Source organism: Hemiscyllium ocellatum, chromosome 23, assembly GCF_020745735.1.
Source record: "Hemiscyllium ocellatum isolate sHemOce1 chromosome 23, sHemOce1.pat.X.cur, whole genome shotgun sequence".
Classification (NCBI taxonomy): Eukaryota; Metazoa; Chordata; class Chondrichthyes; order Orectolobiformes; family Hemiscylliidae; genus Hemiscyllium; species Hemiscyllium ocellatum.
Window position 1 is genome coordinate 25,624,369 of NC_083423.1, and position 27,984 is coordinate 25,652,352.

Sequence of the window (27,984 nt, forward strand, 5' to 3'; positions counted from 1 at the left end):
CAGCTGGGGGAAAGGCAATTATGATGCGATTAGGCAAGATTTAGGAAGCACAGGATGGGGAAGGAAACTGCAGGGGGTGGGCACATTAGAAATGTGGAGCTTATTCAAGGAAAAGCTCCTGTGTGTCCTAGATATGTATATACCTGTCGGGCAGGAAGGAAGCTATAGAGCGCGGCAGCCGTGGTTTATGAAGGAAGTGGAATCTCTGGTCAAGAGGAAGAAGGAGGTTTATGTTAGGAATAGATGTGAAGGCTCAGTTAGGGTGCTTGAGGGTTACAAGGTAGCCAGGAAAGATCCAAAGAGAGAGCTCAGAAGAGCCAGGAGGAGACATGAGAAGTTGTTGGCGGATAGGATCGGGTAAACCCTAAGGCTTTCTATAGGTATTTAAGGAATGAAAGAATGACGAGAGTAAGATTAGGGCCAATCAAGGATAGTAGCGGGAAGTTGTGTGTGGAGTCAGAGGAGATAGGGGAAGTACCTAATGAATATTTTTCGACCGTATTCACTCTAGAAAACGACAATGTTGTCGAGGAGAATACTGAGATATAGGCTACTAGACTAGATGGGATTGAGGTTCACAAGGAAGCAGTATTAGAAATCCTGCAGAGTGTGAAAATAGAGAAGTCCCCTGGGCCGGATGGGATTTATCCTAGGATTTTCTGAGAAGCCAGGGAGGAAATTGCTGAGCCTTTGGCATTGATCTTTAAATCGTCATTGTCTACAGGAATTGTGCCAGAAGACTGGAGGATAGCAAATGTGGTTCCCCTGTTCAAGAAGGGGAGTAGAGACAACCCTGGTAATTATAGACCATTGAGCCTTACTTCAGTTGTTGGTAAAGTGTTGTAAAAGGTTATAAGAAATAGAATTTATAATCATCTAGAAAATAATAATTTGATTAGGGATAGTCAGCATGGTTTTGTGAAGGGTAGGTCGTGCGTCACAAACCTAATTGAGTTCTTTGAGAAGGTGACCAAACAGGTAGATGAGAATAAACCGGTTGATGTGGTGTATGTGGATTTCAGCCAGGCGATCAAGAAGGCTCTCCACAGTAGGCTATTGTACAAAATGCGGAGGAATGGGATTGTGGGAGATATAGCAGTTTGGATCAGTAATTGGCTTGCTGAAAGAAGAGGGTGGTGGTTGATGGAGTCCAGTTACCAGTGGTGTATGCAAGGGTCGGTATTGGATTCACTGCTGTTTGTCATTTTTATAAACGACCTGGATGAGGGCGTAGAAGGATGAGTTAGTAAATTTGCAGACAACATTAAGGTCGGTGGAGTTGTCGATAGTGATGAAGGATGTTGTAGGTTACAGAGAGACATAGATAAGCTGCAGAGCTGGGCTGAGAGGTGGCAAATGGAGTTTAATACGGACAAGTGTGAGGTGATTCACTTTGGTCAGAATAACCGGAATGCAAAGTACTGGGCTAATGGTAAGATTCTTGGTAGTGTAGATGAGCAGAGAGATCTCGGTGTCCTGGTACACAGATCCTTGAAAGTTGTCACCCAGGTTGATAGGGTTGTTAAGAAGGCATACAATGTTTTAGCTTTTATTAATAGAAGGATCAAGTTCCAGAACCATGAGGTTATGCTACAGCTTTACAAAACTCTGGTGCGGCCGCACTTGGAGCATTGTGTACAGTCTGGTCATCGCATTATACGAAGGATGTGGAAGCTTTGGAAAGGGTGCAGAGGAGATTTACTAGGATGTTGCCTGGTATGGAGGGAAGGTCCTACGAGGAAAGGCTGAGGGACTTGAAGCTGTTTTCGTTAAAGAGAAGAAGGTTGAGAGGTGACTTAACAGAGACATGTAAGATATCAGAGGGTTAGATAGGTTGGACAGGGAGAGCCTTTTTCCAAGTCTGGTGACAACGAACATGAGGGGGCATAGCTTTAAAATGAGGGGCGATAAATATAGGACAAATGTCAGAGGTAGTTTCTTTACTCAGAGAGTAGTAAGGGTATGGAATGCTTTGCCTGCAACGGTAGTAGATTTGCCAAGTTTAAGTGTATTTAAGTCGTCATTGGACAAGCATATGGACGTATATGGAATAGTGTAGGTTAGATGGGCTTCAGATTGGTATGACAGGTCGGCGCAACATTGAGGGCCGAAGGGCCTGTACTGCGCTGTTATGTTCTATGTATTTCCAGTGTTTTCAGTTTGTTCAGGGTACATACTCATCTTTATGTAATTGAGTGCATGGTTTGTGGTCTTCTGACTTAATGATTATAAACAGATTTTCTGTCTTTTTTTGTGGAAGTATGAAAAGTTAATTGATACTCAAATCCTTGTTAGCTCACTTGCAGGTTGCAAGTAATATTGACTTGTAAACCACATAGTTTTAAAGTTGGACAGAGGAATCTGGGGATTCCTGTGCGCAGATCTTCAAACTTTGCAGTTTGGTAGTAATTAGCAAATCACATGGTATCTTGGGCTCATAACTAGAGACATGACATATAAATGCATAAAAGTTATGCTAAAACTTACAAAATCTCTGGTTAAGCTGCAACATATTTTGTCCAGTTCTAATTACTGGCTGAAGGAGGGATGAGTATGCCTAGCAGTGATTTATTAGAATGGTTCCGGCAATGTAGGACTATAGCTGCAAGGTCAAATTGGAGAAGCTAAGGTTGTTCTCCTTAGAAAGCACGTTGAGGGAGGATTTGATGGAAGTGTGAGGGATTATGGCAAATTTAGATTAAGGTTGACAAAGGCTGAAAACTTCCCTTTGTTGGTCGTACAAGATAAGGAGAAACTTGTTTTAGAGTTTGAGCAAGGGCTGTAGTAGGATGTGACGAATATTTTTATACGGTGGTGATAACCAAGAAAATTCTCATAATCTCCAATTCCGCATTCGATGTACAATAATTTCAGAAGAGTGGACAGTGAGGAGAAATAAACTTGCAAAACTATTGGGATAGACTGGGAGAACAGGACTAACTGGAATACTCTGTAGGGAGTTGGCATGGACTCTGCTGTAATAACTTGTCATAATGACTATGTATTAAGCAAGCTTTTTATGGTTATAGACTCATAGACTCATAGAGATGTACAGCATGGAAACAGACCCTTCGGTCCAACCCGTCCATGCCGACCAGATATCCCAACCTAATCTAGTCCCACCCGCCAGCACCCGGCCCATATCCCTCCAAACACTTCCTATTCATATATCCATCCAAATGCCTCTTAAATGTTGCAATTGTACCAGCCTCCTCCACCTCCTCTGGCAGTTCATTCCATACACGTACCACCCTCTCCGTGAAAAAGTTGCCCCTTAGGTCTCTTTTATATCTTTCCCCTCTCACCCTAAACCTATGTTGTGTCTGGTACTCTAAAAGACAGTCAGTATTAGCAAAACAACATTTATAGTTTCTTCTTGAGCAATGTATTGCTGTTGGTCACTACAGACTTAATGAGCTAAGTAGTAGAGAGTAACTGGAGGGCCATAACAGCCAGTTGCATTTCCCCCGACAATTTCACTGGTTCTATATCATAACATTATATATGATGGTAAGTGTGCTGAAGGACTGTGAAGGAAGTGTGCTATCATATATCAGCACATTGTGCTGCTGCTGCTTATGACTGCTTCAATTTGTTTATGAAATCTAAATTGAATGTTGGAGTATATACTTAGTGATATTAAAATGTGTAGATTTTAAATATTTCTTTACATCTTGAGAATGTATGAAGGAGTAGAGACATGATGACATTGTTAAGACAGTTGTTCATAGCGAGTTTTGAGAAGATTTGTTTGGTTGTTTATGGTTGTAAACTTTGCACTTGAGGTTGTCAAAATTTAGAAAAAATTCAATTCCAAACTCTAGTGAGCTTATTCACAATCATTGAAGTTGAGAACATATCCTTAATGTGAAGGCAGCACTATTGTAACATTCCTACCTTAATAGCTTTATAGAGTCAGTTATTTCAGATGGTTAAAAATACGGTGCTTGATGGTGCCTTTGTTTGCTTTTGTGTCAAATGGAATTACTGAACATTGATGTAAAGGAATATTTCTCAGTTGCCTAGTTGTGTGTGGTCCCAACAATACTGAAGCGAACAAAGTAGTCTGCTTGCTTGGAACATCATCTACCACCTTTGACCCTTTGCCACTAATGCAGTTTGTAACCTCTGCAAGATGCACTGCCAGTACCTTAGGAGGCACCTTCAACAGCACCTTCCAAATCACAATATCTACTGCCAGGAAGGGCAACTGGCAGTAAATGCATGGGAACGCTATTGCCTACAAGTTTACCTCCAAGCCACGTACTAACCTAATTTCAAACTATATTGCCATCCCTTCATTATAATTGGGTCAGGTTCCTGGAACTCCCTCCTTAAAGGCATTGTGATGTTTGTACACCAAAGGAATGTGGCAATTCAAAAAAAAAGCAGGCCACCACCATGTTCTGCAGGACAATTAGGGATAGGCAATAAATACTAGCCCATCCAGAGATGGTCTCATCCCATGAGCAAATCAATTTTTTACAAAAAGACTATTGTTTAAAAAGGACATTGGTTTGGACTTTTTCATGGACCAGAAAGGTTTACTTCCTTTTAGGGTGTAGGTTTGCTCGCTGAAATGTAGGTTTGATATCCAGATGTTTCATTACCTGGCTAGGTAACATCGTCAGTGAAGCGAAGCTGTTGTCTCCTGCTCTCTATTTATATGTTTATCCTGGATGGGGTTCCTGGGGTTTGTGGTGATGTCATTTCCTATTTGTTTTCTGAGGGATTGATAGATGGTATCTAGATCTCTGTGTTTGTTTATGGTATTGTGGTTGGAGTGCCAGCCTCTAGGAATTCTCTGGCATGTCTTTGCTTAGCCTGTCCCAGGATAGATGTGTTGTCCCACTCGAAATGATGGTTTTTTCATCCGTGTGAAGGGCTACGAGGGAGAGAGCGTCGTGTCTTTTTGTGGCTAACTGGTGATCGTGTATCCCGGTAGCTAACTTACTTCCTGTTTGTCCTATGTAGTGTTTGTGGCAGTCCTTGCATGGAATTCTGTAGACGACGTTGGTTTTGTCCATGGGTTGTATTGGGTCTTTTAAGTGTGTTAATTTTTGTTTGAGAGTGTTGGTTGGTTTGTGTGCTACTAGGATTCTGAGGGGTCTTAGTAGTCTGGCTATCATTTCTGAAACTTCTTTGGTGTATGTAAGGTGGTTAGGGTTTCAGGCTGTGTTTGGTCTGATTGTCGTGGTTTGTTCTTGAGGAATCTGCGGATTGTATTTTTTTGAGTATCCGTTCTTCTTGAGTACGTTGTATAGGTGGTTCTCCTCTGTTTTCCAAAGTTCGTCTGTGCTGCAATGTGAGGTGGCTCATTGGAATAGTGTTCTGATACAGCTTCGTTTGTGGATGTTGGGATGGTTGCTGGTGTAGTTAAGTATTTGGTCAGTGTTTGTCAGTTTTCTGTATACGCAGGTTTGTAGTTCTCCGTTGTCCGTTCTTCTGACTGTGACGTCCAGAAATGCGAGTTTGTTGTCGGTTTCTTCCTCCTTGGTGAACTTTATGTCTGTGAGGGTGTTGTTGATGATGTTAAATGTCTCTTCTATCTTGTTTCGTTTTGTGATGACAAAGGTGTCATCTACGTAGTGGACCCAGATTTTTGGTTTGATGGTTGGTCGGGCTAGTTGTTCTAGTCTTTGCATTACCACTTCTGCTGTGAATCCTGATAACGGAGATCCCATGGGTGTACTGTTGGTTTGTAGGTTATGTTGTTGAAAGTGAAGTGGGTGGTGAGGCACAGGTCCACTAGCTTCATGATGTTTTCGTTGGTAATGTGATTGATGGTGGTTGGGGTGTGTGTGATGGTCTCTTCTAAAAGTGTGGTAAGTGTTTCCTTTGCCAGGTCAATGTTGATGGAGGTGAACAGTGCTGTTACATCGAATGAGATCATTGTTTCATCTTCCTCTATTTTGGTGTTTTTGATGCTTTTTAGGAATTCCTGGGTGGAGTGGGTGGAGTGCTGTGACTCTTCGACTAGGTATTTCAGTCTTGCGTGTAGTTCTTTGGCCAGTCTATAAGTTGGTGTTCCGGGTAGTGCGACTATGGGTCGGAGGGGGGCTCCTGGTCTATGGATTTTGGGTAGTCCATGGAATCGTGAGGTGTTGGTCCCGTCTGGTTTCATTTTTTGTGATTCCGTCTTGTTTAATTGTCCGGAATTGTGTAATTCCGTAATAGCACTGTTCACCTCCATCAACATCGACCTGGCAAAGGAAACACTTACCACACTTTTAGAAGAGACCATCACACACACCCCAACCACCATCCATCACATTACCAACGAAAATATCATGAAGCTAGTGGACCTGTGCCTCACCACCCACTTCACCTTCAACAACATAACCTACAAACAAACCAACAGCACACCCATGAGATCTCCGTTATCAGGATTCATAGCAGAAGCGGTAATGCAAAGACTAGAACAACCAGCCCGACCAATCATCAAACCAAAAATCTGGGTCCACTACGTAGATGACACCTTTGTCATCACAAAACGAAACAAGATAGAAGAGACATTTAACATCATCAACAACGCCCTCACAGACATAAAGTTCACCAAGGAGGAAGAAACCGACAACAAACTCTTATTCCGGGACGTCACAGTCAGAAGAACGGACAACGGAGAACTACAAACCTGCATATACAGAAAACCGACAAACACTGACCAAATACTTAACTACACCAGCAACCATCCCAACATCCACAAACGAAGCTGTATCAGAACACTATTCCAACGAGCCACCTCACATTGCAGCACAGGCGAACTTTGGAAAACAGAGGAGAACTACCTACACAACGTATTCAAGAACGGATACTCACAAAATACAATCCGCAGATTCCTTAAGAACAAACCATGACAAGCAGACCAAACAACAGCCAGAAACCCTAACCACCTTATCATACATCAAAGAAGTTTCAGAAATGACAGCCAGACTAGTAAGACCCCTCAGAATCCTAGTAGCACACAAACCCACCAACACTCTCAAACAAAAACTAACAAACTTAAAAGACCCGGTACAACCCATGGACAAAACCAACGTCATCTACAAAATTCCATGCAAGGACTGCCATAAATACTATATAGGACAAACAGGAAGAATATTAGCCACCAGGATACACGAACACCAGCTATCCACAAAACGACACTACCTCTCTCCCTCGTAGCCTTACACACAGATGAAAAAAGCCATCATTTCGACTGGGACAACACATCTATCCTGGGACAGGCTAAGCAAAGACTTGCCAGAGAATTCCTAGAGGCCTGGCACTCCAACCACAACGCCATAAACAAACACATAGATCTAGATACCATCTATCAACCCCTCAGAAAACGAACAGGAAATGACGTCACCACAAACCCCAGGAACCCCATCCAGGACAAACATATAAATAGAAAGCAGGAGACAACAACTTCGCTTCACTTGGAGATCGCCACTGATGATATTACCTAGCCAGGTAATGAAATGTCTGGATATCAAACCTACAGCTCAGCGAGCAAACCTGCACCCTAAACCTCAACCTGAGCTACAAATCTTGCAGGTTTACTTCCATTTTCATAAGCACCACATGATAATGCCTTGAGGAGGCAGATGAAAGTTCATGATTTCATGTTCATGATATGGAATAGGATTTGAATCCACAACTGCTGACATAAAGGTGAACATGCTATCACTGAACCAAGTCTGACATCCTCATTTTGGTTTGTGTTTCAGATCAAAATACTGTAATGCATTTTGTTTGGGAAGGATTTTGTATCTGTACAAAGTTATCCATTAGTTTACTGGGTAGGATTTATGTTGGTAGATGACTAGTACTTGATAATGAAATCTCTTATTTTAATTGGAAATACTACTTCAATCTGAGAGTATTGGTTGAATTAGGCAACATTTTGGATATACTCCAAAGTAGTTAAGATCACAAACTTGTATTCATGTGTTGGGGGAAAAACGTTTATAATTTGAGAAACAAATTTTTAAATTGCATTTATATAATTGCCTTGAGTACTTTAAATGTCAAAACAGAAATTGTTGCCGAAACACAGCAGCTGATGCCAGACCTAGTGGGTTTCATCAGCAATTTCTGTTTGTTTTTTCAGATCTCCAGCGGCTGTAGCTCTTTTATTACAATGTTTTAAATTTTCTTCTTCTTGTTTTATTTCCAGTATCATGGGAAAATTAAGAAAACCTCATTTCTGAAAAAGCATGAGAAGGTGATTGTTGTTGTTGTTGTTGTTGTTGTTATTGTTATTATTATTACTATCTAATCCCAGTTGGATCATTGTCTCTGCTGCAACTCTGATTACTCCTGAAATGGCACCAGTTTTATAGATGGTAATATTTACTAACTTTTGGATTATTCCAAATTTAATAATAATTTTAAATGTGATACTGTACACAATCATAACATGGCTGGGGAAAGTGCTTTAATTAAAGAAAACTGATCAGTTGTGTGATGAAGTTGCACATTTTCTCTTGCGTTTCACTTTGGTTTTAACATTGACTGAACTGCTTTATATTTTACAAAATGATCACTGCGGGGAAATTCATTAGGTTTCTGCAAAGATCTGTTTAGACAGTAATGCAAATTTTAGCATCAAGCTATTTTGTTTGCAGTAAACTTAAAGGGTTGGTTTGGATCTTTCATTCTTCGCTTTTTGGGTAATATATCATTGTTCTTTTTGGTGTGTGTAGTAAAGAGCTGTTTACTTTTTCTTCCCTTCTAATACTGACCTGTCCCCCATTAGAGAGATACAGTTTGATATTTTTGGGCTTTAACTTCATCTAATTTCCAAGAGGGTGTTCTGACTGGGATGTCCTGTTAATTGAGCATTGTTATTGTATCCAACCTGTCCCAATAGTTCAGTTCCACTTCAGCTGGCACATTACCTAATGAATTGTGTGAAATTTGTATGCAATATTTACTACAGCACTAAAAATTACAATAGACTTTTGACTGGAAATTCTGTGGTGACAAATATACCTTTTGACTCTCCTGTCCATCATCTGGAAGGCACAAAATGGAATGGGAGCAGCTCCAACAATACTGTAGAAGCTTAGCGTCACCCATGATTAAAATAGCCTGATTAATTGAAAATTGATCCATCCCCTTAAACATTCACTCCTTCTATCAACACCCAAGACAGTGGTCTGCCATCTTACAAGATGTGCTGCTGCAGCTCACTAGGTTTCTTTGATAGCACCTTCCAAACCTGACGCCTCTACACCTAGCAACATAAGGGGAACAGCTCATTAGAGCAACTCCACCTGCAAGTTTCCCATCAAGCTATGTACCTCAGGATTTAGAACTATATATTGCTGCTCCCTCCATATTTCTGGATAAAAATTCTGGAGCTCCCTCACTAACAACTCTGTGAGTAGACCAATACCACAAGGGCTGCGGGCATTCAAACAAGTAGCTCACCACTGTCCTCTGGAGGGCATTTGTGGATGGACAACAGATTGTCTTGTCAGCAATACATAGTGGCCAAAAAAGAATTTTCAAAAAATTTCATCTTGTGTAATAAAAGTAGAATTGACTTAACTAGTCATTGTAAAATAGCTTCAATGTGCTATTTATAGCTGTTAGACTTCAAGGAGACAACTTTTTAATCTGTGAATATTCCCACACACTGCGTGTTGATATTTGTATTTCCATCAACCATATGTTAACTCATGTCCTTCATTATTCCGTAATCAGAAAGATAATGCTCTTTCTTTCCCCTAGTTCACATCGCATGTCTGTGAGATTTAGGAGGGCTTCCTGAACTTTCATGCCAGTGGCATGTAGACTCTGAGTTCCATTTTGTTTCTACTGACGCAAATGAATGAAAAAGGTGTCATATCCACAAACTGATGGTAAAGAACCGTTATGGGTAACAGGAGTCTTATCCTGTCTGCTCTTGTACTTTTTAAAAACTTCCTCCTGAGCTGGATTGAAGCTCATCCGTTCCAAGGATGTGCAGCGGTCATCTCCTTGTGCACGATGCATATGACTTTGATGGTACATCTTGATTCCTGATTCCAAATAACTTGTTCATTCTGCTCCAACTCTTGATTTCTTACACAAACATACAGGTTTGGCTCTGATGTTTACTACTCATCTATTTTGTTGGTTTATGATCCTCATTACCCAAAATGCCTGTTTCTAATAGTGCTGCTATATCAAGTCTTTGCCTCTCCTTCTGGTAGTTTTCTTCCCAACTCTCCATGTATCTTCATGGCATTAGAGCCCATTTGAAGCCTCATTTCTACTGTAGTTTATTGACCACTGTCCTAAGTTAGTGGCTGAAAATTCTGATCTGTCTTAATTTCAATAGCATCAAAACTTTGGATTGTTTTTGTAAATTAATAAATGCTTTTGAGTACCTTTAGAATTTGTTGGCAGCAAGGTTGTTTATGCAGAGTTTATGGTAGATTGAGTTTTAAGGATAACAACACTTAAGATGGGTATTTTCTAGTCCATATTTGTTAATGCTGTCTATGAATCTGCTTAAATATCATAATTAATTGTAATCAATACAGCTGTTTACCATACAAGGTATTATTTGCACTGTTGAATGTGTTTTCTTTTGTGAATAACATAATTCATGTGAGTGATGACAAAATATATTTTATATATGCGTGCGTATGTATAACCTGCTTTGCACTCACATAATTGGTGTAATATCAGGTGTGTCATGAAATGAAAGGAGTCTCTGGTTGTTATTATATACCTTCTGCAAAATTCAGAAGTGCTGCTGAAAACCTGACAAGTTCTGCTGCTTAAAATTTTAAGTTTTTTTTCTGGTTCAGTTCAGGAAGTGGCAAGTAAAATTGCCAGTATGTAGGTTTGTTATCAGAACTTGTTTGTGTCCTGTTATTTTATTGGTTGACTACTCATCATTCTGATGAGCTGTTCGCAGATGACTTTTTAAATTGCTGTATATTTAGCTTGCATGCATGTTTTGTTCAATTATTAAATAGCCCTTCACCTGCCTGATAAGAATTCAACAGAATCAGCTTTAGATCAGAGGTGCTGGCCTGCTTGACCTCCCTTAGATTTTGCATGTGTCTGTCTTAGAGGTGCCTCCACATTACGATGCCCTCGCTGTTCTTTATGGCTGCTTCTCATGAAGATGTTGAGGCTTCAGAGCTGCTAGCCCTTGACTGAGTCAGCACCACTGGGGGACTGCCCAAAGCAGCGAGATATTAAGAGGCTTTATTGAGGAATACTGCCTGGCTAGTCCCATTGTCAACAAGTGCTGTCTTGGGATCTCAATTTTTTTCCTGAAGAATGGACCAAATATTTCTTGGAAGTCTTAAAGATTATGTATTATGTGGCAGGATAGATGATGTTTGGAGTGAGTTGTCCTGAGGAACACTTGGGAAAAAAAACAATAAAAGAACATTAGGACTGTTGAAATTGTACAGTGGAAATTGAAGCTAAACAATTAACCCATAGAGTGGTGCGAGTGGTGAATCAGAAATAACAAAAAGAAAACATTGCTATACTCCATCTGTGATTGATGATAGCTTTATATGTAGACTTGAATTTGATCAGCTTCACGCTATGAATTGTGATGAAAAGATGGATGCATTCACAGCAAAGTAGAAAACATCTGATTTTTTCCTTTTTATCTAAGGATTTTCATTGACGCCGTGTTAGATGTTTTATGAAATCAATGTAAAGGGAAACAGTGATATTTTGTCTTGTAGTGTTGTCATTGTTGACTTTCAAACCTTCAGCTATTCTCCTTAACAGCCATCCCATTAATTGGTGGTAGGTGTGGCTTGAACACATGGTGCACAGCAGTTTAAGAAAGTGAATTAAATAAACAAGTGAGGTTGTTCACCTAACTGGAATGCAAGCATATAACATCCCTTAATGCACTGTTACAATGACGGATCAGTCTGATTAATCTTGTTTCTTACAGACCAGCAATCTCCTCCTTGGCCCCAAACCATTCCCACTGGATAGGTTATTGGCAATTTTCTACAGCATTGTCGATTGCAGAGTGACTCCCACGGCAAATATTTTCTCTCAGGTAAGCTTGAAAAAAATGTGTTAACACATCCCATGGAGAAAACTTGAAAAGATTACAGGTTAAAATGAAAAGGTTACAACACTCCTCGAATGTGAAACAGATCAGTCATAATCTTTGAAAGGTGAATTAAAAAGTATGTAATGCTAATGTTGAAAATGCTTGGTAATGCTATACGCTATTGATTTTAATCTGATAATGAAATTTATTTTGTGATCTGCACCATTCCATGGTCCACATTTGTTTAATCTGTATATGCTTATATTGCATATTCTGATTTGATTTATTATCATCTCATGTAAAGAGAAGGTACAGTGAAAGGTATTGTTTTGCATGCTAACCAGACAAATCATAACTTACATAAATACATCCGAGAAAGAGTTTAGACTGCAGAACGTAATGTTACAGATACAGAGAAGATGTAGAGAAAGATCAGCTCTAATATATGATAGGTCCATTCATAAGTCTGATAACAGCAGGGAAGAAGCTGTTCTTAACTCTGGTACATCTTTCAAACTTCTGTATCTTTTGGAAGTAAAAAGTGAGGTCTGCAGATGCTGGAGATCAGAGCTGAAAATGTGTTGCTGGTTAAAGCGCAGCAGGTCAGGCAGCATCCAAGGAATAGGAAATTCGACGTTTCGGGCACAAGCCCTTCATCAGGAAGTCCTTCCTGATGAAGGGCTTGTGCCCGAAACGTCGAATTTCCTATTCCTTGGATGCTGCCTGACCTGCTGCGCTTTAACCAGCAACACATTTTCAGTTCTGTATCTTTTGACCTATGGAAGAGGGTGGAAGAGAGTATAACCAGACTGGGAGTGATCCTTAATTACGTTGACTGCTTTCCTGAGGTAGTGGGAAGTGTAGACAAGTCAGTTGAAGGAGCGCTGTTTTTTTGTGATGGCCTGGACTGCGTTCACAACTCTAATTTCTTGCGGTTTTGCACCATGAGCAGTTGCCATTCCAAGTTGTCATGCATCTAGATAGGATGCTTTCTATGGTGTAGCTATAAATATTATAATGTAGGAGTCATTGTGGATGTGCTGAATTTCCTTAGCTTTCTGAGAAAGTAGAGGCATGTTAGTGTTTTCTTGACTGTAGTGTCAATGTGGATGGACCGGGATAGATTGTTAGGGGTATTTGCTCCTCTGAACTTGATGATCTCAACCACCCCCACCTCAGCACCATTGATACAGATGCAGCGTGTCCTTCACTCCGCTTTCTGAAGTTGATGACCAGTTCCTTTGTTTTGCTGAAATTGAGGGAGAGATTGTTGTCTTTATACCAAGGCACTGTTTTGTCTCTTTCCTGCACTCTGTCTCATCTTTTTTTTTTGAAATCCAACCCCCTGCAGTGGTTTCATCAGCAAATTTGGAAATGTAGTTAGAGCTGAATGTAAAGGGGAATAATGGGGGTGGGAGGCTGAGTACGCAGCCTGGTGGGGCAATGGAGTTGGAGACTACTGTGGAGATGGTGTTGTCACCTATCCTTACGGATTGCAGTCTGCAGGTCAGGAATTTGAGGATCCAATTGCAGGAGAGAGGAGTAGTATCCTAAATCTCAGAGTTTGGAGATGAATTTGGCTGGAATTATGGTTTTGAAGGTGGAGCTAGACTCAATAAATTGGAATCTGACATAGGTGTCATTGTTATCCAGATGTTCCAGGGGATCAGTGTAGGGCCAGGCAGATGGTGTCTGTGGACCTATTGTGAAGGGTAGGCAAATTCTGATGAATCAAAGTAAGCTGGAAGGCTGGAGTTGAGTGTGCCATTACTAACCACTGGAAGCATTTCATAATGACGGATGTCAGAGCCACTTGGCGGTAGTCGTTAAGGCATTTTACCTTACTTTTTTTTGGCACCAGGATGATAGTGGCCTTCTTGAAGCAGATGGGAACCTGGTAAAGAGAGATTAAAGATGTCTGCAAATACTCCTGCCGTGCAGGATCTGAGTGCATGACTAGACACTCCATCCAGGCCAGTTGCTCTCTGTGGCATCGCACTCAGGAAGACAGATTAGTTTCCTAGCCCCTCCATTGTTCTGCAGCACTGAGGACAAGCATGACTAAACACAGGGAATGCAGGGCAGATCAAGAATTGAACTTATAATGTTCAACATCAGGCAGAGCAGGAGGGAGAGGAAAAGAAAACACACTGAGATAGAAAGGGGTCTTCAGGACAGTTCTGAGAAACGGTCACTCGACCCAGAATGTTGGCTTTGTTTTCTTTCCACCGATGCTGCCAAACCTGCTGAGTTTCTCCAGCAATTTCTGATTTTGTAAAGTTTAACAAGCCTTCATGCAACACCCTTTGAACAATGAAAACAAAACACGTAAATTCAACAAAGGAAAACTGAGTGGGCTGAAATTAACAACAGCAGAGACAACAGAACAACTTTTAAACAAGAAGTAGAAAATTCATTCTAAATGCAATGTTGAAGGCACAGAAACAGAAAACAAAACACAAATAACGCAACAAATACATTGCCGCATCATAGTACAAGTACTGCTGTGTCTGAAGTGCTTACGAAAGGTAAAAGAATAGTAAAAGAATCTGTACTCAATCCCCCAGCATGAACTGAAAGACCACCGATCTCTTTATGAGAGTTCAAACATTTTTAAAACAAAGAATGCAGCCGTGTTTAAAGAGGACCTGAGGAGTAAATATTTGACATGGAGGGTAGGGGTGCATGTATGGAACAAGCTGCCAGAGGAAGGGGTAGTGATGTGTACAATTACAACATTTTAAAAGGCATCTGGATGTATTTATAAATCGGAAGGTTTTAGAGGGATTTGGGCCAAATGTTGGCAAATGTAACCAGGTCACATTGGGATGTCTGGTTGAGTTGGACTGAAGGGTCTGTTTTTGTGCTGTATGACTCTTAAGATTCAATGTAAGTAAATTATCTGTGTAACCAGCAAAACTGTGCCAGTGAAGTATGCTAGTTTGAATTTAGAGTATCTGGGTGTGTTTTACTGTTTCATTCAATTCTTTAGATTTGAATTTTCCTTTTCCAAAATGCTACAATGTAAAGGTGTAGCAAATCAAAACTTTTTTTATACTTCAGGAACTGCAATTGTAAATTAAGTTTTAAAAATAGGATAGGCAAACTGATGTTTTAATAAATATGTTCCTGGATGCTCCCAAATTCCTGACCACTTAAATGTTCACATTGTGTTTAAAATGTGATAATTTTAACATCAAAATTAATTGACAACCTGCTAGCTTATGCTGTTGAATTCATGCATTTTCTTAACTTGTTTTTAGATTAACTGGAAACCAGTGTCTTAATTGAAAGATTTGTGTTTTCCTGTGAAAAAAGGAGCTGCTGTTTTGAAATAACAGTGAGATCACAATTATTGGTGCATTTAATTTGTAGTTGCAGTACGCAACCTTTAGGCTCCAAACAATTCTAAACAGACAGGGAATTCACTGACCCTTGGCTTGCAGGTTTAAAAAAAACTTTTTAACCAACATGCTGTTTCTAAAACAGTCATTATCAGTTGTGGAGCCTCGCTGACAAGGATGACTCTTCCATTCTGTGTAATCCGTAGTTGCTGTAGATCAATACAGCCACCACAGGCTCTCTTACACTTGGGGCAGTAGGTGTGGCAGCACCCTCCTTTCTCTATTTTCACCTGGCTTTCATTTTTTCCACCAATTGTAAGTCTCAAGATGCTCCTCTTCCATTGTGGACAGACTTGAGCCAGTCATTTCCAGATGTCCATGGGAATGTTGCACTTCGCCAACAAAGCCTTGAGAGTACCTATGAAGTGCTTATTCTGTCCACCTGGATCAAGCAAGCCTGTCATTTTGAAGGTGGGAATTGAACACCTGCTTGAAGAGTCTCGCATCAGTCATGCAGACAGTATTGCCCAGGCCATCCTAGCCAATCAAGGGTTATCAGACCCTCTGGGAACGTTGGCCTGGTGTTGGTGACTCTCTTCCCACTGATTCACAGGATCTTGAGCAGGCAGCATTGGTAGTACTGCTGCAGTATCTTGAGGTGTCTGCTGTAGACAGAGCCATATAGGAGGAGGTGGGAACTATCACAGCATGTGTGGCCGGCACGGTGGCACAGTGGTTAGCACTGCTGCCTCACAGCACCAGAGACCCAGGTTCAATTCCCGACTGACTATGTGGAGTTTGCACATTCTCCCCGTGTCTGCGTGGGTTTCCTCCAGGTGCTCCGGTTTTCTCCCACAGTCCAAAGATGTGCAGGTTAGGTGAATTGGCCATGCTAAATTGCCCATAGTGTTAGGTAAAGGAGTAAATGTAGGGGAATGGGTGAGTTGCGCTTTGGCGGGTCGGTGTGGACTTGTTGGGCCGAAGGGCCTGTTTCCACACTGTAAGTAATCTAATCTAATCTAATCTAAACCATGATCTTGGTGTCCCATCTATTGACCTTGAATACCCTTTACCGCAGGCAGCCAAAGGCTGCAGTAGCACATTGGAGATTATGCTGGTTCACTTCTTCAATCTCTGCTTTGGCTGACCGGACACTCCTGAGCTATAGGAAGTGGCCAACATTCTCTTGATGATTGGGGGTTTACTCCACAATGGGAGGTCAGGTTGGTGGAGGACTTCCTTCTTGCAGATATTCAGGTTGAGACCCATGCTGTCACATGTCTCTCTCGGTGTGCTGATGGTTGTCCGGAGTAACACATACATAAGCATAACTTGTGTACTGCAGCTTGGTAACACTGGATGAAAGTGAGGACTGCAGATGCTGGAAACCAGAGTTTAGATTAGAGTGGTGCTGGAAAAGCACAGCAGGTCAGGCAGCATCTGAGGAGCAGGAAAATCGACATTTCGGGCAAAAGCCCTTCATCAGGACGCTTGGCAACACTGGTTGGGTGACTGGTTTTGGCTAGAAGGCAGCGAATGTTGAATAATTTCCCGCATGTTCTGTAAGTTAGCTCCATTCCAGCAAGATGCTTGTCAGTGGTAGGGTAGAGCGTTGCAGTGAGATAGATTGAGAATAGTGTTGGGGGTGATTTACACCGCCCTGCTTGATACGAATAAGGAATGAGCCAGTGGTGGAACCATATCTCATAACCACGGCTTCCATGTGTTTCTGGAGCAGGTAAAGGATGGTGACAAACTTCATGGTGCAACCAAAGAGAAGGATGCTCCATAATGCTTCCCGATTGACGATGTCAAAGGCCTTTGTTCGGTTGAAGAAGGCCATGTACAGGAGTTGGTTCTTTTCTCCATTTCTCCTGTAGCTGTCGCCCAGTGAAAATCATTTCAGTTGTGGCTGAAACTACACTGCGATTCCAGGAGGAGCTCCTCTGTCAAAGGAGGAGATGGCTGAGGAGCACCTTGAAGATGACTTTTTTTAATGGTTGACAGCAGGCTGTAGTCGAATGTTTTCTAAAAGCATACTGACATTACAATAATATACTATTTCAGATCTTGAAGATTGCTTTATTACTTTATATTTAAACTTTATGCGAAGATTCCTCCATCTACCCTATTGGTTTCCTTGTCACTGTTTTAACTATTCAATTTTATTTGTAAGTTATTTCATTTTCTTATGCTACTTCTCTTGGTAATCTTTGAATATATTCAAATGCATATTTCTTCATACCAATGGCTTTTTACTGTTTTCTGTCTCACTTTTCATTTATCCTTTCATAACCCTATGTTTTTTCACATTTCAAATTCATTGGGAAAAACAGTAGAAAAGAAGTTTAATTTCTGGCTTGGTGGAAAGTGACTAAGCCAGAAATTCTCAAACCACTCCCAAATCAATTCTGGAGCTTGGAATTGTGTGAGTGGATGTTGGCAGTGATGTGCTGATGTATTTTCTCTTGTTAAGGATTGTTTTGAGATGCTCAGGTGAAGTGACAAGATTGTCTCATCATTTCTTATTACAGAGCTGGAATGAGTGAGATGACAAGCTCCTCCTCTTTCCCCCCCCCCACTCAAAAATATGTGAACGAACATACATACTGCCGTATTAATAGAAATCCAAATTTAGTAATTTAGGAAGTTTGCAAAAACAAACATAGTCGGCATCATAACTTTTATCTTTATAGAATAATGGATTCGTTTCACCTGGTGGAACAATTTTAGTACAGCGTCTTGTTTCTGGACCTATAACTGACAGATCAGCTGAGAATAACTATCAACTTCCTGTACTCCCATTGATGCGCTGTTGGTCAGCGAATGAAAAATAGGCTGTTTCTCCAAACAGCTTGCTTCTGTTTGTTTAAGGTATTTGAAATAGGGCAGCAATCTGAATTTTGGCATAGAGTTAACTCTTTTTGGTATATGTAACATGTATTTTCTCTCATAAGTTTTAAATATTGCATTAAACAGTTCTAACACTAGGTGGCAGCATTGTGCTATGGTTTGCAAAACAGCATTCTCCAAGTGGCTCGTGGAAAAGAAATTTATGGACTAGCAATCCAGAAGATTACTTTGTAATTACATCAGTCTGGGAGTACACACTAATCATCTTAGTGAGTTTTCAAAATCAGTTGATAGCTCCTACCCTGCCATCAAAAGCACCTGACATATAAAGTAAGTCTCCATTTCCCTTACCCTGCCCTTCCTCTGTTTGGACTTGTAATAACGAGGCTGATTTTAACTATTGAATCTGCTCAGTGGGCAGTTCAGAACTGGGTTGGTGGAACAAATTTGGCCAGGCTCTTTAACTCAGCCATGACGTTAGCATCCTTTCTCTGGGATTTCTGCCCAATTGGAACAAATAGCCTGAACATCACCCACATCTGACTGCAATTCCATATGTATCTCATATGGAAAGTCTGTGATGACAAAAGCTCTTCACATAAAGAATGTTAAAACACTGATGATGGACAAAAGAATCAGAGTAGAAACAGATCATTTGGTCACTCGAGTCTGCTGTGCAATTCATTATGATCATGGCTGTTTGCTCGCTTCGTCTCTTTTCCAACGTGCTCCTATGCTCAAGAAGAGACGTTACCACACAATTGAATTGACTGAAGAAACCAAAAGTCAGTCAGTGAACAAAATTTGTAAGGCAAGTGTATGGTGCTTCGAGCCAGAAGTAATTCGATTGGTCATGCTACACAGCTTTAAGCACAACACACTTTGTATTTACACCCAGTTAAAATAAAAACAAAAAGAAAGGAGAATTGATGTGACATTAACTGTTGGAAATCTTAGCAGAATAATAGATTATTGCAACAGTTGCTGTTTAGCAGTTAAATATAGTAACATCCCGTAAACACACCCTTGGCAAAGACAAATTCAGTATAATAGATTGTCTCACATGCGATGTTTCTCCAGTCCAGGAGAAAGAACACAGGCAAAATTCTGGCAGAGAGAGACAACTCAAACTTCTTGCTGTGGTAGAGAGAGATGAAACTGCTTCCGCAGCTAACTTCAAAATCCCAACAACTGAAAGCTAAATTAAAACCTTGGTTCTGAGGGAGCCTGAGTCCATCCATTTATGCTGCCTCTATTATTCTAGTTTTTAAAAAAACTCGAGCCTCACAAACTGTTTAATGTATTGCCTGGGAAGAGACAATTTGGTACCACTGGCTCAAAAATCTCTCTTCAAAAAATGACCGGGACAAAATACATCTCTCAAAGTCATAGTATTGTCACAGTTATGACACCTCTGGTGCAGATGTGACTTGAACCTAGACTTTCTATTTCAGAGATAGGGACACTGCCTCTGTTCCGCAAGAGCGCTAAAAACCCAACTGTTAAGTACAACATGCAAGTACAGAGTCCTGAACTTGCTCTATCCCTGTTCAGGGCACCCGCGTTTCTAATACTGACATCAAGGCTCAATAAGAATGTAGAAAATTATGAGTTGATGGTCACAATGAGAGATTCAATGTAACATATGCTAAATTACTGTCTGAACTATTGTTCCTGCAGCATAGCAGATGCAAACAATATCCTGAGTAATGCATTGTTTAAATATTGGTGTATGAGTCTTGAGTATTTTTCAAACAATGTTATAGCGGTCTCTTAGCTGTGTTGTTTTAAGTTAGGGTAAAAATTTCTTAGAAACTGACATCTCCCTCCTGTCCTCTCTCCTCTGTGGTTTACGTAGGTTGAATGAATAATAGTCTGAATTGCTACTAATGATAGTTGTTACAGGACTTTCACTAGAGTCATTGTTTTTTTCTGTTGCGTTTTTAAGTGCATGGAAATGTTTTCATATGCATCAATAGCTGCAAGGAATTGAGCTACTCGTTTTTATTATTTCAGATTTTTCCCGTTCATTATCTAAACAGCATTGTCATCTTCAGTTGTGACATTAAAAAAATCATGCTCAGGCCACTTGGCAAAAACTTGAACAAGAAATTGTGTTGACATTGTTCTAAAATAAAGGTGACCTATTGAAGAGATGTTTCTTTCTTCAATCTATTTTCCAGCCTTTCAGCTGCGGTCACTGTACAAAATATATACATGGGTTCAGTACTATCAAGTCACAGAATTAGAGCAATTTTATAAATTAGCTTCTTGAGAAATAACAAGAATCAGATTGATTTCTTCTGACTTAGTGTGCCATGATATTCTATCTCTCGAACTCCCAATTGTGATTTCATAAGATTTGATTCCCCTTTAAATACAGAAACCAGTCATGATCATTACTTACTTTTTAAATATATTCAAATTAGACGCTTAAAAGCTCTGGTGTTTGGATTTTTATTCTCAGCCCATCGAATCCATTACTACCCTGGCTTAAGGAAAACATTTGTAAAAGCAAACCAGTCAACAAAACATGAACTGTTAATTTCTATGAAAGATTATGCATCTCTGCTACATATAATTCATATTCTTAGCTGGGAAAAGATCCAGCTTTCTAGTGACAAATAATGTACCATCTGGAATGATTAATCTAAATGTTTCCATAGAAACCGACATGCAGTTTCAGTATAAACAGATTTATGCAATTTTCTTAATACACTAATTGCTTTGAAAGCAGATCTTAACTTATAAATTTATATCACCATTTATTCTCTTTGCCTTGATCTTACATGAAAATGGACTGTCAGCTATCTAGCAATGCCAGAGCTGCAATTAACTACATGGAAATTACAACACGGGTGCATTTAAACCATGCTTATCCATTAGTTGTTTGAATGTGCCTACTTTTTTTTAAAACCCATTTTCTCTTTCACCAGCTATCCAAGCTATAGGTTGATGTGACTCCGCTTTAGTCTTTTAATTCCACATACTGATGCTCCTCAGTTTGTGAAAAATAAGTGGTCTTTCCTAAATTTCTTGCATTTCATCTGGCATCTAAGAACCCATGATTCTGTGGCACCCTCAGTGAATGTATTCATAATCAGTCTGGCTTCTCTGATATACGTGATGGTTTCTGATAGCCATCAGAAGTTCAATCAAGAAGAAAGATAAATATATAACTTCTTCTGAGCTTGTCACTTTTGACCAAAAGTGCATTAATGCATTAAGTCTGTGGCAGAAATGATGGGTATTTCACCCTGAAATTCATTCCTAGTATGCAGTAGATTTGAGCATTGGCTTTGCTATGCGTGGTCAGTGATCTGTGGAAAAGCAGACCATCTGTTTTCATAGTCCTGTGGGGCAAAGGTGCAAATGTTGCATCGGAATAATTCCAGCATTGATAATAAGAGGAAAGTTTTCATACAAGAAAGAACCTCTAACAAAACTGTAAATAGAAAACTGCTTCTTCTCAATATAATGAATTACTTTAGATTTAGTCTAGGAGAACCCAAGTCATTATGAACATTTCTGCATTTCTACTGGTAACTGATAATTTGCAGAGAACTTTGGTATTTGTTAGATATTTTCCTGGAGGCGTTCAAACATCTGATGAATTCCCTCATGCAAAAAGTTCTATTTTGCAGAACATGTTGAATGTTCTCAGACTCTCAAAAACAAAAGTCTGAAACATTTCTAAAAGTATCAACTATAGTTGAATTGCAGTATCTGTACCATGACTAAGACGTCCTGCTGCCAATTTTTATTCTGAGCTTCACCCTATATATATATAGCATAACTTGCATTAGGGGTGGTTGGAGGTTGGGATGGGGTGGTGGCAGTGGGGAAGAGAAGGAATTAATGGAAGTTGGTGGCACGGAAGTTGAAGGTATGCAGGATATAAACTTTGGTACATTTCAGATACACGTTGTGCTTTCATACAGGATGAACCTCTGTGAAAATTGACAATAGGGAGTCTTCATTGTGAGGAAGTGAGGACTGCAGATGCTGGAGATCAGAGCTGAAAAATGTGTTGCTGGAAAAGTGCAGCAGGTCAGGCAGGAGCAGGAGAATCGACGTTTCGGGCATAAGCCCTTCTTCAGGAATGAGGCCTTGAATGAGCATTTAATTTGCTGGAAAGGCCACCAGAATCTTTAGAGATGGCTAAAATTCAATTGAAAATGAAGCAGCTTGACTTAGAGGCAAAAGACAAGGCAGAGGGCAACAGAAATGAAACAGTTTGAATTATGACTAAAAGCAGAAGAGACACAAAGGAAGAAAGAAGGAGTTTGAACTTCAGATATTGACACTTAGACAGGAGTTCAACAATTCACTTTCTGAAGTAGTGAGACCTCGTGGAAGAGCACAGTTAAAACAGCACTAATAGCAGCTGAAATGGCTGATGATTGAGTTGGTCCATAAATCAGAGTTTGGCTTCCAAAATTAGTTCCAATCCATGAGGGATAGAAATTGGGGAAAAGAGAAAGGTAGGTCTTGGTGACGATCGTAAGGATAACTTACCACAGGGTAAAAAGGAAACCCTTGAAGGGGAAAGAGGTTTAAAAAGCCCCACAGTGTTTTTGCTGCAATAAAGTAGGCTACAGAACCAGGGTAAAATATCACAATATAACCTTTTCAGAGAAATGTTTGGTTTTCCAAATTTGCAGTTATGTGAACATAATGTTGGAACTGAGGCTTTAAGGAATGCTCTGTATAGTTTGGAATTTGCTGATATATCAAGTTTTATTTTGTTTGTTTATTGACATTTCAAACAGTTACGAGAATGTAATGTTTGTAGTTCATTCTTTGAGCTATTGCCCTGAAAATTGTAAATAAAGATCTCTCTACTTCTATTGAGGGTAGTTGTGAAGAAGTGTTTGTGGTGAAAAATCTATTTTTAACATGTTTCAATGCTATAGTATCTGTAAATAGAAACCATCTGTAAAATGTGTTCCATTATCCTGATAGATACTTCAACATACAACAAAAAAATAAAGAATTGATTGAGAACAATAACTTTTTGGTACAATATAGTATGGTCACAACTGGTAACAAGTTATTTGAATTTTACGGTCCATTTCTTTTAATTTTTTTGGTTTATAAAATCATGGATTGGTACAGCGCAGAAATAGACTATTGGTTTTATTGAGCCAACGCTAGCATTTGGTTTAAGTTATCCAACTAGTTTACTGAGTGTTTCCCATTGCCTTTGTACATTTTCTCCCCTTCAAACATTTAGTCAATTTCTTCTTAAAGTTACAATTATATTTACTTCAGTCAATCATCCAGCCTCTATGCAAGTACACACTTCTACGTTTGCCTTCTGGTACTTTTATTAATTAGCTGTAATCTGTCCCCTTTTGAAAATTGACCTCACAGCTACTTTAACAGTTTCTCTTAATTTATTCTATCAACACTGGTCAAGATTTTGGGCACCTATCAAATCTCTTAACCTTCTCCTCTGCAGGGAGAATAACCCTCGCTCCCTAGAATAAGCCAGTTTCTCCAATTAAGTCAAGTCCTTATCCTCCCTACCATTTACTAAACCTCTTCAGTACCCTATCTAAATTTTTGCAATCTTTTCTAAAGTTTAGTGCCCAGGTACTCTGGTAAAAAGTTGTTTACCTTGTTTTCTCCTTTTCTCATACATGCCACCAGACTTGCCAAAAAATATTTCTAGAATGTTCTGTTTTTATTTTGGATATTCAGCATCAGGTGGACTTTGCTTTGGTTTTTGTATCCTGTTTCCCTATTAATAAGGTCAATAATTCCATTGGTTTTTCTAACAGCTCTTTCAATTTATTCTGACAATTTCAAACATTTGAGTACGAGCATCCCTGCGTCCATCCAGTTGTTTCACCCACTTTAAAATAGTGTTATTTATTTTGTTTCCTTTCTTCATTGTCCTACCAAAATACATTACATTGTACTTTCCTACTACAAACTTAATTTGCCAAAAATCTGGATATTTCACTACTAAAACAATTTTGTCCAGACACAATACAGTTGTCCTCATTGTGCTATTGTCTGCAAATTTTGAAATTATTTCCATTTACCCAAATTAATATTTTAACTATATTAAAAAGGCAAGTGGTCTTAAGACTGATCCCTAAGAAATCCCTTTAGATCCATGGACTTTAGTTTTGTTAATAAAGTTGTCAATATCTTTTTAAAATCCATGCATATCCAACCATGTTATAATATAATTGCATTTATATAGCACATTTTAAAGGAGTAAAATACCTATGTTTCAGGGGTGCATTGTCAAATAAAGTTGGTAATCAGCCACATAAGAAAATATTATGACGCATGAAAGAAAGGTGTTCAGGAGCATGATACAGATGTATAGAGGTTCAGAAAGGGAACTTGAGTTTGGGGTAGCTCAAGACATGGCCGACAGTGGTGGAGAAAATAAAATTGCGTGTTTGCGAGAGGCCACAATTGGAGGAATACAGCTGTCTAAGGTGGGATAGAGCTGGATCTGGTTACAGACATGAGAGGGCTGAGGTCATGGAGGATTTGAAATTATCAATATTTTGAAAATCAGCTTTGTTATGCCAGGATCTAATTTAATTCACTGAACATAGGACTTGATTATGTTAGGTTATAGGCATCAAATTTGGATAAGCTCAAGTTTATGTAGGTGGCAAATGGAAGGTTGACCAGGTCCACACTGGAATTATCCAGACAGATGTACTGCACACATGGATAAAAGGTTCATCAGAAATTGAGCAGTAGCAGGGGCAGAGTTGGGCAAAGTTACAAAGACAGAAATAGGCCGCTTTAATAATGGATTAGATGTTTCATCAGAAGCCCACCTCTAGATCATATATAGCACTGAGGTTGTGAATGGTCAGGTTCAGTCTCCTGGTTGCCAGGGAAAGGAATGAGGTTGATCACTATGAGCCTAGTTTATAACCTCATTAACGCTCTCTCTTACTTTAAAAAGCAACCTTGCTAGTTGTTTATAAGTGAGGCAAGAGATGCTTTCTTTTGCTTTCTGAGTAGCAAGCTCAAGTTTGCAGTGAATAGTTGATAACTTCCAAAACTTTGAAATGGAGAATGGTACCATGTAATGCTACTATGATGGGGATATATTTGGCAACATATTTCAGAAACCAGGATTGATTCAAGGTAACATTTGCTAATTTGGAATGGTGTCAATTCTCCTGGGATTTTGTGATTTGCCCTAATTAAGTTCTTGAATTAACTCCTAAAATATATTGTGTGTACTGCTGGGAACTCAACAAATAGGATAATACAGAAAATGCTTGAAATAAAGGTTACAAAGGCCCCTTGGGAAAGCTTAGAAAAATACTTGCATGAGGTTCAGAAGTCGTTTCAGCCTTTCAAAAAGCACTTGCTAATAGTTTCTGCTTTGTCAGTTGTTTTAAAGGCTGAATAGAAGAAAAACTGGTTGCAGAATACTAAAATAAAAAGACTCTAGGATAAATATTTCTTTGCTGGCTGATGCAGTGGAGGTACTGTTGAGGATGGATTCATTACAATTTCCGTGTGTGGCATTTGTCAAGAAGGCAGCAATTCAGGTATTGTTGACCTGAGTCAAATGGATATGTTATTGTTAGTTGGGAGCAGATGCAGAAAAGATATTGTTTTGTTGGAATCAGTTCAGGGACCCTTGGTATGGAGGGATTGTGTATGAGCAAAAGTATAAGGTTAGGACACTACTCATTGGTATTTAAAAGAATGAGAGGTGATCCCAATGAAACATGGATTCTTAAGGAATGTGACAGAATAAATGCTGAGAAAATGTTTTCCATCATGGGTGTGCCTAGGACCAGGGGCAAAGTGTCAGAATTAAGGGGTGTCAATTTAAGCGGGAGAGGAGGAGAAATTTCTTGGAGGGTTGAGAGTCTTTGGAATTCTCTGCTACAGGGGGCTGTGATGAAAAAATCTTGTGTATATTTATGGTTGAAATAGATAGTTAGATTCTTGATCAGATGGGGAAAGGCCAGGAAATGTCAGATCAATCACAATCCTATTGAAAGCTGGAGCAGACTGGCCCTCTGCTTAACCATCCTACTATTTGTGGTTTTATCAGTGGTGCATTTAGAGTTTCTATTGAAGTAAGACAGGTCAAATATGTTATTCACCAAATGGATAACCCAAAACTTCTGTATAGTTATCCTTGCTTCTGCTTGCCCAAGTCAATTCCTGGCATATCATGTTCTCTTACTGTTTATTGTGCACTTCATTGATGATTACCATGCATCTGCTGTCCTTGTCCTTCTAGATGATAGAGTTTGCAAATTTTAATGATATCGAAGGAGGTTTGGTGAGTTTTTGCAGTGCACTGGATGGTACAAACTGCTGCTCCTATGCATTGTCTTTGAAGGTTGTGAATGCACAAGTAGTGGCAGTGCTGTTGAAATGGGCTGCTTTGTCCTAGATGGTGTTGAGTTTTTTGAATGTTTTTGGAGCAGTAGTCATCCAGGCAGATGCACAATATTCTGCAACCTTCTTGACTTGGGCCATTTAGAAAGTGAACAGGAGATGAGTTACTCATTCTAGAATTCCTATTCTTTGACATACTCTTTTAGCCACAGTGTTTGTATGATGAGTCAGTTTAGTTTCTGATCAGTTGTAACCCCAAGGTATTGACAGTAGGAAATTCGGTGATGGTAATGCTATTAAATCTATCAAATCCATTTGTTTTGCTCTAAATTTACTAAGATGTGATTCTTATAAAATGTTATAGAATTTAGCCTTTGAAAGGATTAATACTTCAAATAATATAGCTGCATCCTAGATGATCAGAAAGTATTGTAGTTTTAGTTATAGTAAACATATTGTGACAGTATCAAAGTATCGATGCTTGGACTATTGCTGCAGTTTCTCTGCTTAACAAGATATATTTTCAACACAGTTCTAGATGAATGAATTGTATGTAATATTTGTCTATTATTAGTCACTATTATAATCCATGATAACCCCTCCAAGCCCCATGGGGAATCGCCAATTAACTTCTGCATGGATCTCGTTGAATGTGATTATCCTTGGTAACAGGCAGTGGGAACTCATCACCTGAGCACTTTCTAAAGCAGAACTAGAAGTACCCTCCTATGTCACAATGATAGTGTCTCTACCCCTGCACTAATAGGCCTGGGTCCAAGTCCCAGCTGCCCCAGAGGTTCTTTTAAAAAAAAATAGGTTAAATCTTTAAAATAGCAGTCTGCAGAATTGTCTGTCCAGGGTTGGTTCTAGCTTTTACCTGCCACAAGTAAACGGTGTTCCTTTTGACTCAAATGTCCTTTATCGATCAGCGTATTGAGTACAGGAGTTGGGAGGTTATGTTGCGGCTGTATAGGAAATTGGTTAGGCCACTGTTGGAATATTGCATGCAATTCTGGTCTCCTTCCTATCGGAAAGATGTTGTGAAACTTGAAAAAGTTCAGAAAAGATTTACAAGGATGTTGCCAGGGTTGGAGGATTTGAGCTGTAGGGAGAGGCCGAACAGGCTGGGGCTGTTTTCCCTGGAGCGTCGGAGGCTGAGGGGTGACATTATAGAAGTTTATAAAATCATGAGGGACATGGATAGGATAAATAGACAAAGTCTTTTCCTTGGGGTGGGGGAGTCTAGAACTAAAGGGTGAGAGGGTTTAGGGTGAGAGGGGAAAGATATAAGAGACCTCAGGGGCAATGTTTTCACGCAGAGAGTGGTACATGTAAGGAATGAGCTGCCAGAGGAAGTGGTGGAGGCTGGTACAATTGCAACATTTAATAGGCATTTGGTGGGTATATGAATAGGAA

The 27,984-nt window shown here is 39.7% G+C and overlaps 1 protein-coding gene across 4 annotated transcripts in view; it reads left to right on the forward strand.

The window, feature by feature from the left end:
* Positions 1-27,984, forward strand: part of orc5 (origin recognition complex, subunit 5) — a 118,273-nt gene that overhangs the window by 76,873 nt on the left and 13,416 nt on the right. For all 4 annotated transcript variants that reach the window (XM_060843153.1, XM_060843152.1, XM_060843154.1 and 1 more), the window contains 2 exons: positions 8,162-8,209; positions 11,912-12,022. In XM_060843153.1, coding sequence (XP_060699136.1) covers positions 8,162-8,209; positions 11,912-12,022 — 159 coding nt within the window. The remainder of the gene's footprint in view (positions 1-8,161; positions 8,210-11,911; positions 12,023-27,984) is intronic.